This window comes from Papio anubis, chromosome 11, assembly GCF_008728515.1.
Source record: "Papio anubis isolate 15944 chromosome 11, Panubis1.0, whole genome shotgun sequence".
In the NCBI taxonomy this organism is placed as follows: Eukaryota; Metazoa; Chordata; class Mammalia; order Primates; family Cercopithecidae; genus Papio; species Papio anubis.
Window position 1 is genome coordinate 113,191,959 of NC_044986.1, and position 13,946 is coordinate 113,205,904.

The 13,946-nt window shown below is 38.1% G+C and overlaps 1 protein-coding gene across 1 annotated transcript in view; it reads left to right on the plus strand.

The window, feature by feature from the left end:
* Window positions 1–13,946, plus strand: part of LOC101009872 (X-linked retinitis pigmentosa GTPase regulator) — a 57,911-nt gene that overhangs the window by 20,487 nt on the left and 23,478 nt on the right. The window contains 4 exon segments of the mRNA XM_031652509.1: window positions 2,100–2,255; window positions 5,510–5,634; window positions 8,043–8,219; window positions 9,787–9,955. Coding sequence (XP_031508369.1) covers window positions 2,100–2,255; window positions 5,510–5,634; window positions 8,043–8,219; window positions 9,787–9,955 — 627 coding nt within the window.

The window sequence follows — 13,946 nt, forward strand, 5'->3', positions numbered from 1 at the left end:
ATGGCCAAAAATTCTATTGGTTGTTAAATATAATGTCCTTAAATAAGAGCGCCTTAGATCATTTTTATAAAATAGAAACTACTGTCATCACTAATATCCAAGCACCTGAATGGGAACCTAGCAGGATACGGAACAAAACTTTTGTAACATGATTCAGACTGCCTAAACAGCCTCATTTCACAGGCTAATTGAAGTCAGACAGCCTAAGAAATGTAGAGTAATTGTTGGTTAGCTAGAGATAGATAGTTGTTTTAATTTACCCAGTATTCTACTGTTAAGCTGAACATTTAGAACTGGAAATATGCCATGTGATTATTAATTAAACTAAGATGGTTTTTTAATATTAAAATAAAGATCTGTTTTGCCATTGCCTCAATATGGCTTCAGATCCTTAATACAGCATATTTTCTTTAAGGAGTAATATCTATTTGTCTTATTTATGAAGCAAACATTTTTATTAGAAAAAATTGTAAAACCACATGGCCATAGACAGTTAGGTTTTCATTTGTAACCCCTATTGACAGAATGAGTTGATTAGATACTTTTTAGAAAAATGTTCTTTACAACAGAATGTCATATTATGTTTTCAAATCTGCCTGAATGTTTTCTCTTTTAATCCTGTCAGCAACTCTATTAGATAGGGATTATAACATCAGAGAATCTAAGTAACTCACCTGCTTGCCACAGCTAGTAATAATGAAGGTTTGGGTTCTGGCATGAATACCAAGCGCTTACCCTTCCTCCTGTAGTAGGAGAAACTCAATGTACTAAACTCAGTGTACTAAGGAGAAGTGACTAATGTAATCGACACTGCGCGTCCTAATGCAGCAGCGAGGAGCATGTCTCTAAAAGGACCCTTTCATCACCACTCTTGTATCCTGTTTTTGTACTTTTTCATTTCTAGAAAACATATGACATAATATTTAATGAGTTACTGGAAGTCCTTTGGAATCACTTCAAAATATCAATATAAAGAAAAGCTTTCCCCCTCCTATTATAGTTGCATTTCCTAGTAAAGAAGCTTTACTTGTGAATAAATGTAGCATATGTACTATCAGTTTTAATTCTCAAGACAGTTCTCTGAAATTGGGTTTTATAAAATAGATTATTAAACTACTTGTATTTTGTTTTATTTTATTTTTGAGATGGAGTCTTGCTCTGTTGCCCAGGCTGGAGTGCAGTGGTGTGATCTCGGGTCACTGCAACCTCCACCTCCTGGGTTCAAGCGATTCTCCTGCCTCAGCCTCCCTAGTAGCTGGGATTACAGGTGTACACCACCACGCCCGGCTAATTTTTGTATTTTTAGTAGAGACGGTTTCACCACATTGGCCAGACTCTTCTCCAACTCCTGACCTTAGGTGATGCGTAAACTACTTTTAAAAGGAAGAAGTTTTTCTGTAGGAGACACTCTTCACTTTTTATTTGACATAGTGAATTAGCTTAATGACAGTTGGTACTTTCTTTTTTATTTTTTGAGGTGGAATGTCGCTCTATCACCCAGGCTGGAGTGCAGTGGTGCAATCTTGGCCCACTGCAACCTCTGCCTCCTGGGTTCAAGCGATTCTTCTGCCTCAGCCTCCCGATGTAGCTGGAATTACAGATGCGTGCCATCATGCCCAACTAATTTTTGTAATTTTAGTAGAGATGGGGTTTCACCATGATGGCCAGGCCAGTCTCAAGCCTGGCCTCAAGCAATCCACCCGCCTTGGCCTCCCAAGGTGCTGGGATTATAGGCGTGAGCTACCGGCCGATAGTTGGTACTTTTTGAGCCGATGTAATTATGGGGACGTTTCAGGTAGTTCCCTGACTTATGTGCCTTGTATCATACCTATTACTTACCTAACTTTTATGTTTATGTATAAAAGATAAAATCATACCCATGTCATAATTTTTATAATTATGTACCTTTTCATTTTTCTCTTCCTTCGTCATTGAAAGATTTATACTTCAATGTTAAGTATTCTTAAATGGTTTTTTTTTTCCCCCCAGTGGCACTTAACCTTCACTATAAAAGGTTGAATGTCACAATTTTTCCAGATATGATGGTACCAGTGTCTGCTTCCATAATGATTCTCTTGTATTTGCCCCTTTCGTTTCAGAGAATGCTGTGTATACCTTTGGCCTGGGACAGTTTGGTCAGCTGGGTCTTGGCACTTTTCTTTTTGAAACTTCAGAACCCAAAGTCATTGAGAATATTAGGGATCATACAATAAGTTATATTTCTTGTGGAGAAAATCACACAGCTTTGATAACAGGTATGGATTAGAATTTCTGTTATATATTTATAGAACGGGGTGTATTTTATTACAAAATAAATTATATCTGGAATGAATGTATCTAACTTAGGTAAAGGAATTCATGACTGAGAAAAATGGAATTCCATGTTTACTATTCCAAAGTATAAAGTCGTGAGCTCCTTTTTATTATTTTAATTCAATTTAGAATACATGTAAATGATCCCAAGATTTAGAACCTCACAATAGCCTGCTGATGTCAGAAGTTAGACCATAGTATTATTCTTTGGCAGAAAACAGGAATCTTTTTGAAATTATATCAGTTTGAAGGCTCTTAACTCTGCTCAGGCCAAAAGGAAAAAAATCCCACAAGCAGAAACTTATTTTAAAACATTCTTCCTATTCAGTCTGACAGAGCTGCATTCAGGCCGAGTCGATTCTCATGTTTTTGCCATCTGGAGGCGTTTTCAGGAATGACTCCTTTCCTTCTCTTTCTACAGTGTTAGAGAGAAAGGCCCCTCAGAGACCAATAAGTGGATACCTTCTTCCACAATGTGGTGTCTCCTTCATGCAGGGAAATGTTCCTTTGAGCCCACTTCTCAGCCTCAAAACTATGTGCTGCTAATAATGTAGGACTCAGTAAGATTCTCCCCTAAATGATTCAGTCACGTATATGTAGGTAATGGATATAGTCCTCAGTTTTCAATGCTTTGTAACAAAAGGGTGTATAATTTCACTATTTCTGTCTAAAAATGGAGTGAATCATCGGAAAGTCAGAAATCATCTAGTATATTGACATAATCCATGTACTAGCATTTCTACTTTTTTCCCTTCTTTCTGAAAAGCTCCCACTATGAAAAAGCTCCTGAAAAAGGTACTGCTCGTCTAATGGTGTCTGGCTATAGGGAAACTAGGAATCAGCAAATGCAAGATACACTGTTCCTTCTTCCCCAGAGAACCTTTCAGAGAGGATGGCCTGCCCATTATCAAGTATCAATGCTCTTGAGAACATATCATGAAATAGCATTATATAGAATATGAAAAGTATTATTCGTTCGTCATCTACTAAGAGTTGTTGATGTGTATCCCTTAACTATAGGGTCCTAGTGTCACTTTCTCTGTCCTTACTGTCATTTTTCATCAACTCTAAACTGCCACTGATAGTAAATACCTAGTTTTTAATCTGTCATCTAACATACAATTTGATTATTTAGTTAAATTTTCATAGTACCTTTACTCCTGATAAAAAGAGTTATAGCACAAATCATTGAACATTAACTTTGTTTGCCTTTTTGTTCATCAGTCGTCCCTAAAGAGCAAGTGGTGTGGAATTTTTTTTTTTTTTTCATCTAGTACTAATGAGAAGTACGTAGTGAGTTATCTGCAAGGCCTTGCCAGTTCCCCATTATAGCCAGTGGCTCATATTTTTAAAAGCTCTCTGAAGTTGGAAGTGCCATCAGGCAGCTTGGATCAGGGTTTGTTTTTTTCAGGCAAAAGACAATCAAATTTAAAAGGCAAACCTTAAAAAAACATTTGGGTAAAGAAATCAGGTTGAAAAGAAGGAGGAAGGAAGGGATAAAGACGATAAGGAGTATATATAAAAGAAGGACATAAATACTTAATAGTAAGAATTATAAGAGTCTACAGCCTGGTCAACATGGTGAAACCCCATCTCTACTAAAAAAAAAATACAAAAATTAGCTGGCGTGGCAGCGCGTGCCTGTAATCCCAGCTATTGAAGCTGAGACAGGAGAATCACTTGAACCCAGGAGGCAGAGGTTGCAGTGAGCCGAGATCGCGCCACTGTACTCCAAACTGGGTAGCAGAGCGAGACTCCATCTCAAAAAATAAAGAGTCCAAACACTGAATATCACTTATTTACATATTTACAGGGAATCTACTTATTTTTGTAAATTTATTTTTATACTTGCCACCTTACTGAATTATATTATTATTTCTAATGATCTTTCAGTCAGTTCTCTTGGATTTGCTTAGTATGCAGTCACTTTGCCATCTTAAATCAGGGGTCCCCAAAGGTGACCCAATTGTTTCCCAGCTTAAAACCATTCATTTTCCTTCTTAATGTCCTTAAGATAAAAGTTCAAAAATTCTTCATCTGAACTAATAGGACACTCCCTTTTCACCTCTTCAGACTCATCTCCTACCACTCTGGTGCTCCAGGCGTGTTAGTTGCCTTTCAGTTTCTTGCCCAAGCCACATTTGCTCTTGATTCAGAGGCTTTCTATGTACTGCTGACTGCCTGAAGATTTTTTGCTGCCTTCTTCGTGCCGCTAAACCCTACTCATCCTTTAGGTTTCCCTTTGAAAGCCTTCCCTAATCCCCAGACTAGAGGAAAATTCCCCTCCTTTGTACCATATTAATGCCCCCCCCCTTACTTCTGCTTCCCTGGCACTTACCCCAGTTGAGATGGAGGGTATGAAGGAGCGGCTTGAAGAAAGGAGTGTGAAGGTTCGTAATAGCTGCTATGTCAGTAAGCAAAAGGGCTAACTGGTGAGAAGTGACAAGATTACTCATCATCGTTGTGGGCCCAGTTTCAGAGGGGACCCAAGTTTTGGTATAGGAATTAGTTAGCATTGTTCACTTATGGCATTTACTTCAACAGTATTCCACAGCCCAGGAGCCAGATTAGTTACGCTAAGCTAGTTGTAGAGATTTTATGCACATCCCACTCCCCAAGTCACATGACAACGTTTGGAGACAGTTTTTAATGGTCATGGCTGTAGAGTGGAGTTGTCCTACTGGCATTTAGTGGGTAGAGGCCAAGGATGCTGCTGAACATCCTACAGTGCACAGGACAGACCCACACGACCATGAATTATCTGGCCCCAAATGTCAATAATGCCAAAGTTGAGAAACTCTGATCTATCAATGACCTCAGGAAAAAGGAAAATAAGACTGTTGGGATGTAGGGAGCAGAATACAAGCATCTCCTTCTCCTTCTCTTGGAATATATGATGTGTATCTCAGGCTCTCATGCTGTATTGCTGCTGCTCCACACACTGCCTTGCAAGACAGATCATCAGCTTCACAAACCACCAAGGTTAATTGATTTATTCTCAGAATATTTATTGCCTGATGTTACATGAAGAACCACAGAGACCGTAGAGAGTGTGGAAAGATCAATAGAGTAAATTCAATGCAGAATTTGAGGGGGATAATTAGAATTGCAGTATGAGTTAACATATTTATCTGTTTACAAGTAGATCCATACAAGTAACACTTTTATAATTCTCTTCATTATTTTTGCATTTTAGATATCGGCCTTATGTATACTTTTGGAGATGGTCGCCACGGAAAATTAGGAGGTGGACTGGAGAATTTTACCAATCACTTCATTCCTACTTTGTGCTCTAATTTTTGGGGGTTTATAGTTAAATTGGTAAGGCTATCACATTTCCCTGTTTATATTTTCATATTACTGTATTTGAATCTTTCAGTATTTCATAGAAAATAAGTACTTTTATGTTTGTATGGAAGAGTAACATAGATATATCTAATAAATATACTTGTTTCCTAGAAGCCAAATGTCAGACATTATGCCAGTCAGAAAATGTGTTGCTCCTAATTGTCCTCCTTTAGCATCTTCCTTTTTGCTGAAATCTTGACTTTTCTGCTTCATTCTCATATATCTGTTGAAAGCTGGGACTGTGCCATACCTGCAAACTTGGTATCTTGTGTAGCACCCAGCAGAGTACCTTGCTCACAGTAGTCTTTAGTAAATATTTGCTGAATTAAATGTTAGACTCTCAAATCCTGCTCAGCAGAAAGTCTGATAATAAACAAAGAGTTTTGGTGGGACACGGTGGCTCACTCCTGTAATCCCAGCACTTTGGGAGGCCAAGGCGGGCGGATCACCTGAGATCAGGAATTTAAGAACAGCTTGGCCAACATGGTGAAACCCCATCTCTACTAAAAATACAAAAATTAGCCAGGTGTGGTGGCACACGCCTGTAATCCCAGCTACTCGGGAGGCTGAGGCATGAGAATTGCTTGAACCCAGAAGGTGGAGGTTGCAGTGAGCTGAGGTCGTGTCACTGCACTCCAGACCAGGTGACAGTGAGACCCTGTCTCAAAAAAAAAAAAATAAAGAGTTTTGAAGATACGGTTTTTGGGCTAAATTTTCGTAGGTTAAGGATGTATTATTTCAGTGTCACATCACCATCAGGCATCATACCTGTATTGTTTCTTAATATTTTTGCCAGTTAAGTTTTGACTTTTGAAAATTCTGTTGACTTGATGATAATATTGAAATTTGTCCTCCAAAGACTCAGTGTCTCATAATATGGACCACTTTCATTTATTGATTTGATAGTCATTTAATGAAAGCCTACTATGGGTAAGATAGTGTGCTAAGTATAAGAAATACAAAGTAGTGGTCAGGTGCGCTGGCTCACGCCTGTAATCCTAACACTTTGGGAGGCCGAGGCGGGCAGATCACCTGAGGTCAGGAGTTCAAGACCAGCCTGACTAACATGGCGAAACCCCGTCTCTACTAAAAATACAAAAATTAGCTGGGCATAGTGGCAGGCACCTCTAATCCCAGCTTCTTGGGATCCTGAGGCAAAATAATTGCTTGAATCCGGGAGTCAGAGGTTGCAGTGAGCCGAGATTGTGCCATTGCACTCCAGCCTGGGCGACAACAGTAAAACTCCATCTCAAAAAAAAAAAAAAAACAGAGAGAAAAAAAGAAATACAAAGTACTGTATGCAGTGATGAATGAAATAACCACGTCCTCATTCATTGAGGACTTATTCATTATAGTCTTACAATTTTTAAAAGGGATATACAAAAATATATATAAATGTTAAAATTTAAAGTATTATGAAGGAAAAATAGAACATTATAAAGTATCTAGAACCTATGTACAGAAAATACTGCACTATGGGGTTTTTTAAGCATTTTTCTTGAAAATGACTTATTTCTCAAAATTCTTTGAATGCTGATTTCATTTTTTATTGTTCCGTCATCATGCATACTTGCATTTATTTTCCTCTAAGGATTTACTTTTAAGCATTAAACTTAGAAAGTGTTCATATAAAGAGGGCTTAGAGACATAATTAGCCCAAGAGACTGATTTATGCTTTAAAAAAAAAAATTCTTCCAGTAGAACTTCTCCGAGCAATTTTTCATGTTTTTAATGTTTCTCCCAGATTAAAATAACATTTTCTAACTGTAAGGAGAAATGTAATCTGCCAAGTATTTTTTCTCTATATTATTTTAAATTGAAAGTTAAATGGTGGATTAAACTTGTTCTAATTTTCAATCACAGTGTTTAAAGAATATGTATGGTAATTATGTACTTTTTTTTTTTTTTTTTTTGAGATGGAGTCTTGCTCTGTCACCCAGGTTGAGTGCAGTGGTGTAATCTTGGCTCACTAGTAAACCTCCTCCTGTCTTCACACCACCTCCTGCCTCAGCTTCCCAGGTGTTGGGACTACAGGCTCGCCACCACACCCTGCCAATTTTTTGTATTTTAATAGAGATGGAGTTTCACTGCAGCTAGCTGTGATGGTCTCTCGATTCTGACCCTCATGATCTGTCCACCTTGGTCTCCCAAAGTGCTGGAATTACAGGCTTGAGCCACCACGCCCGGCCAATTGTGTACTTATTTTATACATATTGTGTACACATTCTCGTTGTGCACACATATACATATAGACAGATTCACCAAGTCAGTCTGTCTACGAAGCCTATCACTAAGTAAATGTCTTACAGCTGATAACTGTTAAAAACTCATTTGTGTTTGAAGCCAATGTTGATTCGTTTTTCTGTGGATTTATGCTGCAGGTTGCTTGTGGTGGTGGTCACATGGTAGTTTTTGCTGCTCCTCATCGTGGTGTGGCAAAAGAAATTGAATTCGATGAAATAAGTGATACCTCTGCTTATTCAGGCGACTTTGGCAGTTTAACCTCAGGAAATGTACTGCAGAGAACTCTATCAGCACATATGCGGCGAAGAGAGAGGGTACAGTGGTGGCCTGTTCTGTATAATAGTATTATCTAGCACTGCAAAGAAAACTAGAAGAAAAAAATCTGTTTTCTTTTTAAATCAAAGGGTCTTCTCAGATAAATTTGCTAAATAAAATTATTAGAGTTAAGTGCTTATAAACTTTTAGAGTTAATTCAGAAAAATTCAGAAAAGCTTAATGCTTTTTTTAAAGACACAAACTGGAAAATTTAAATTATAGAAAACCTTTGCATATAGACAATGGTGCTATAAAAGCATCCTTTTATAGTCCTATTTTATCACCTCACATTGAATGCTGAATTGTTTTTTCAACTGCATGTGGCTTGAATTTCACCTTGTTATATGCTTTTTTTTATTATGGTAGTAAAAATACAACAAATATACCCACTTAACAGATTTTTAAGTGTGCAATACAGTATCGTTGACTATAGGTACAATGTTACGTTGTTCAGAACTCTGTAGGACTTATATAATGCTACATTCTTTTGTCTTTCAGTTAAGCCTCATGAGCAGTGGAAGATTGTACATTATAAACAATGAAATGGGAAAACAAAGAAATAAGGACTTCAATTAGAGAGAGGAAATATTCCCTCTTAATTAAATTTAGAGATTTTTCTTCTGTGTTTTAAAATTATTGTTCCAATGACATATATATATGTGTGTGTGTGTGTGTGTGTTTTGTTTTTTGGGGTTTTTTTGTTTTGTTTTTTGTTTTTTTTGAGACAGAGTCTCACTCTGTTGCCCAGGCTGGTGTGCACTAGCGCAATCTTGGCTCACTGAAACCTCCACCTCCTGGGTTCAAGCAATTCTCCTGCCTCAGCCACCTGAGTAGCTGGGACTACAGGCGCGCACCACCATGCCCGGCTAATTTTTTTGTATTTTTAGGAGAGACGGGGTTTCACCAAAAACCCCATCTTTTTAGGAGAGACGGGGTTTCACCAAGGCTGGTTTCGAACTCCTGACCTAAAGTGATGCACCAGCTTCGGCCTCCTAGCATGCTGGGATTACAGGCGTGAGCCATCAAGCCCCGCCCCAGTGGCACATATGTTTTTTAAAGTAAATGGTAAATAATTTTTGAAGGTGACATTCCTTTTTTTGAAAATTACTCTAAGTTTCAAAACATGTTTTTTTGAAGGTTCCTAGCAGTTTTATTTGTAATAGCCAACATATTTCTTTTGAAGTAAAAAGGTTAAATCTGGTGTTTTGTTTGAAAAAGCATATATGGAAAAGTTGACAAATACCCCATCAGTGTTTTGTAGTTGTTGTTAATTTACATCTTCTAAGTAATTTTTTGTTTCTTAGGGAGTGTGGAGAAAATGCACACACACTTTTCCCCCGTTATGTGAAAAATAAAGCTTCCAAATTGAAATTTAGAGCAACTAAGATACAGAGACAACAGAACAAAATGTTTTTGAGCCTTTGGGAATTGAGAAGTAAATGCTGTGGAGTGTTGGCATACTTTGAACTCTTTCTCTTAAATATTTTTGCAACTTTTAGGAAGGTTTATATCAATATTAAATCTATAACATCATTTAATAGTTTGTTTAACCTGCTTATTTTAAAGGAGAGGTCTCCAGATTCTATTTCAATGATGAGAACACTACCTCCAATAGAAGGGACTCTTGGCCTTTCTGCTTGTTTTCCCCCCAATTCGGTCTTTGCACGTTGTTCTGAGAGTAACCTCCTACCGAGCGTCTTATCTGAACAGGACCTCATGCGCCCAGAGGAACCAGGTAACATTTGCTACTCTGTCTGCTCTCAGGATAAATGTGCCTTTTATTCCTGTTTTTATGTTTATCTTAAGATGTTTTCTCCAGTTATTTAAATTGTTCTCTCCCTGGTTAGAGCCTAACATCCCTCATTTGAACTCAAATCCAGGAATATCCTTACAAATAGAAAGCACCATCGGTGCCCCAAGACTGCCATGTAACCACAGCAGCATATCTTTATAGAGCAGTGGGTAACAGTCATAGCACCTTCCTTAACTGTATCCCCTTTAAACCCTGAAACGACTCGATGAACTTAGGAGGGAGTTACAGTCCTCATTTCAGAGATGAGAAAAGCAAGGCTTGGAGAGATCAAGTGACTTGCTCAAGGTCACTCAGCTTATAAATGAAGTGGTCAGAATTTGAATGCAGGTCTTCTGGATCTATGTGAAATTCTATATTTAGGCAGTATAACATAATGGTGAAGAGCATGGAATATGGAGTTAAATTGATCTGGGGTCAAATGCCAATTTTGACATTTACTAGCTGTGTGACTGACTTTGGGAAAGTTACTTAACCTCTCTAAGCCTCAGTTTCCTTGGCTTTGAAATTGATTTAATAATACTGACTTCAGAGAGTGATTGAGAGGATTCAGTGAGATCAGGCATATAAAATAATTAGCATTGAGCCCAGCACCTCTAGAAGCACCTCAGTAAATGTTGTTATGATTAATATTAATACCTTTACCTCACTACCTGTTAGATACAGATTTCACGTTTTAAGTTGTAATCCCAGCCCTTTCACTATGCTATACCTATTCTAACTAATTTTCTGTACAGATATTTGTGTATCTTAGGAGTGTCTGTATGTTACTGCAGGATGTCTAAAGAGGGAATATTCTCTCTTAATTAAATTTAGGGATTCTCGTGTGTTTTAAAATTATTGTTCCAATGACATATATTTTTTGAAGTAAATGGCAAATAATTTTTGAAGGAGACATTCCTTTTCTGAAAATTACTGGAAGTTTCAAAACATATTTATTTTTTTGAAGATTCATAGCAGTTTTATGTGTAATAGCCAACATACTTCTCTATTTGATAGGGGTAGGACAAGAAACCAGGACCAGGAGATCAGAAAGTAAGCAGTAAATTTGAAATTAAGAAGATAAACCTGTCATCAGGGACTAAGAATCAGGGTCTAGAAACAGATAATTTTTGTATCTTTGAGATCCGGAAGCTAGGCAAAGGGTTGAGGTAATATAGGATTGGGAACTCAGGTAAGAATTGTGGGCTATGGGAATGGGATATTATATCTAACTAGGACCTTAGTAATGAGCTGATTTATTGCACCTGACCCACAACTTTTGTATGTTTTCTTTTTTTGAGACGGAGTCTGGTTTCTGTCAATCTGGCTGAGTGTGCAGGGCCGGATCTCAGCTCACTGCAAGCTCCGCCTCCCGGTTTACCATTCTCCTGCCTCAGCCTCCCGAGTAGCTGGACTACCACCAAGGTTTTTAGGGACATTTTTTAGTAGAGACGGGTTTCACCCAGAGCCCGCCAGGATGGTCTCTCGGGATCTCCTGATCTCGCGGATCCCACTGCCTCGGCCTCCCAGTGCTGGGATTACAGGCTTGAGCCACCACTGCCTGTTTCTTTGAAATAAGAATCAGTGTCTAATGGTAATCTTCAGCCCTGGACATGGAAAAAGTAGTAGATTCTGACAAGCAGTATGAAAGGTGTACAAGGAAAAAAGACATTTATGGTTTAGAGAAAATTGTTTCTCAGTCCCAGAGATTTGAATGTGAAAATATGCATGATTTTGTAGCTAGATCAAAAGGAAATGCCATCTCTTCTTCTCTTCTTGTGACTGCTAACACTCTCTTCTTAATAAAACTTATTTTGAAAGTTGTGTCTAACATATACTGTGACATTTTCTAAATCATTCACAGACTTCAGTCTTTATAATGGAGGAAAAGTATATCAGGATACGTCTTACTAAGGAGGTGTCATTTAAGCTAAAGGATAAGAAAGGGATGGCTACACAAGGAGAATAGATGTATTTCAGGCAAAGAAAATAATATAGGCAAAGAAAATAATATAGGCAAAGGTTTGGAGGCAGTTAAGAAGAAAAAGACAACCAGTGGGGCTAGAAAGTGAGAGAAATGGTAAGACAAAGCGGTATTGGAGAAAGAGACAGTGAAAAATTATTTATGGTTTTATAGGCCATGAAGACCTACTTGATATGAATGTTTTTCTTAAGTGCAATAGAAAGTCATTAAAAGATTTTAAGCAGTAGACTAATGTATTCCAGTCCTATTTCCACTTTAAGATGATTATGATCACTTCTACCTCCATATAGATTATACAGAGGCCAGACTAGAAATAGGAAGAGTACTTGTGAGCCCTTTGCAAGAGGTGATAATGTATGGACCAAGGTGTTTGCAGCATGTAGATGGAGAAAAGAAAAAGAAAAGAGAAGAGGGACGATGTGAAATACATTATAGACATAAAAACCAACCGGACTTGCTAAACTTATGAATGCACCACACATAGGTGTGAATTAAAGTGAGGAATCAAGGATGATTCCTAAGCAAGAGGAAGCTTGACACATTTGAGGAATAAAATTAAGAACCAAGCCTTGGATATCTGTGAGGCATCCAAGTAGAAATATCAAGCTGATTGTTGAAACACAAGCCTAAAGTTTAGAAGAGAGCCCTGGACTAGAAATATACATTTGGAAGCCATCAACATAGAGATGGTATTTAAAAGAGATGGGCATGGTAACTTATGCCTATAATCCCAGTATTTTGAGAGGCTGAGGTGGGAGGATTGCTTGAAGTTAGGAGTTTGAGACCAGCCTGGGCAACATAGCAAGACCCCCTCTCTCTATTTAAAATAATAATAAAATCCATGGATGTTGGTGAAATCACCTGCTAGAGAGTCGAGTCAGAAGAGAAGAGGGCCCAGAATGCAGCCCTAAGAACGTCTAATATTTGAGAGGTAGAGAAGGAAGAGCTGGCAAAGAAGCCTTCCTCAGCTTTGTCAGCCAGTAAGGCAGGAGGTGGGAAATTAGCACAGTGTAGTGTCGTGAATGCAAAGTACTGCTCAAAGATCAAGGGACAATAGCTCAAAGAAGTATCCAGTGGATTTGGTATAATGGAGTTTACTGGTGACCTCGACAAGAGCAGTTCTAGGGGAAGATCAGGGAAGAAGCCAGAGTGTTAAGAGTCAGTTATGAATGGGAAATGAGGAAATGAAGAGGAGATAAGATGAGCAGATAATTCGTTTGTGTATTTGCCAATGAAGTGGAGCAGAGAAATGGTCTGACAGCTAGAGGGGGATGTGGGCTCAATAGAAAATGTTGGAGCACATTTGTATGGTAATGAATGAGCCAGTAGTCCTGGAGAGGGAGATAGCACAGAGGAGAGAAAGTATAATCAAAGTTGTAAAGCTCTTGCAAAACAGGAGGGGCCAGCATAGAGAGTGGTCTTTGGTAACAGGAAAAACACATCCTACATTTTAACAGGCAAATGAGAACTTGGGTACAAATATAGGAAGTTGTGTATGTTTGTTGGTGAGGAGATCAAGTGGATCAGATATGATGACTTCTGTTTTCTCAGTCAAATCTGAGGCAAGGCCATCAGTTTAAATAATCTGCTATGTATTTTCCAAACCTATATTCTCTGCCCTCTCCAATCTGTCCTGCGTAACACTTTCCACAGTGATCTTCCTAAGGTGCAATTCAGTTTACATGTGCTCCAGTGTCTTCAGTGAATTCCTAATTATGAAAATAAGTGTTAATTTTCCTATATAATTCCCAATTCTAGCTTTATCTCTCAATAGTCTTTTCCTTACAATCTTCATTTGGTAACAGGTAGTTTTATGGTAGTAATGTATTATGATAGTCTACAAACAGTGGCTCTTGGGCCAAATCTAGCTGGCCACTTGTTTTTACAAATAAAGTTTTATTGGAACCGAGCCATACCCATTCCTTTATGTATTGTCTGTGGCTGCTTTCT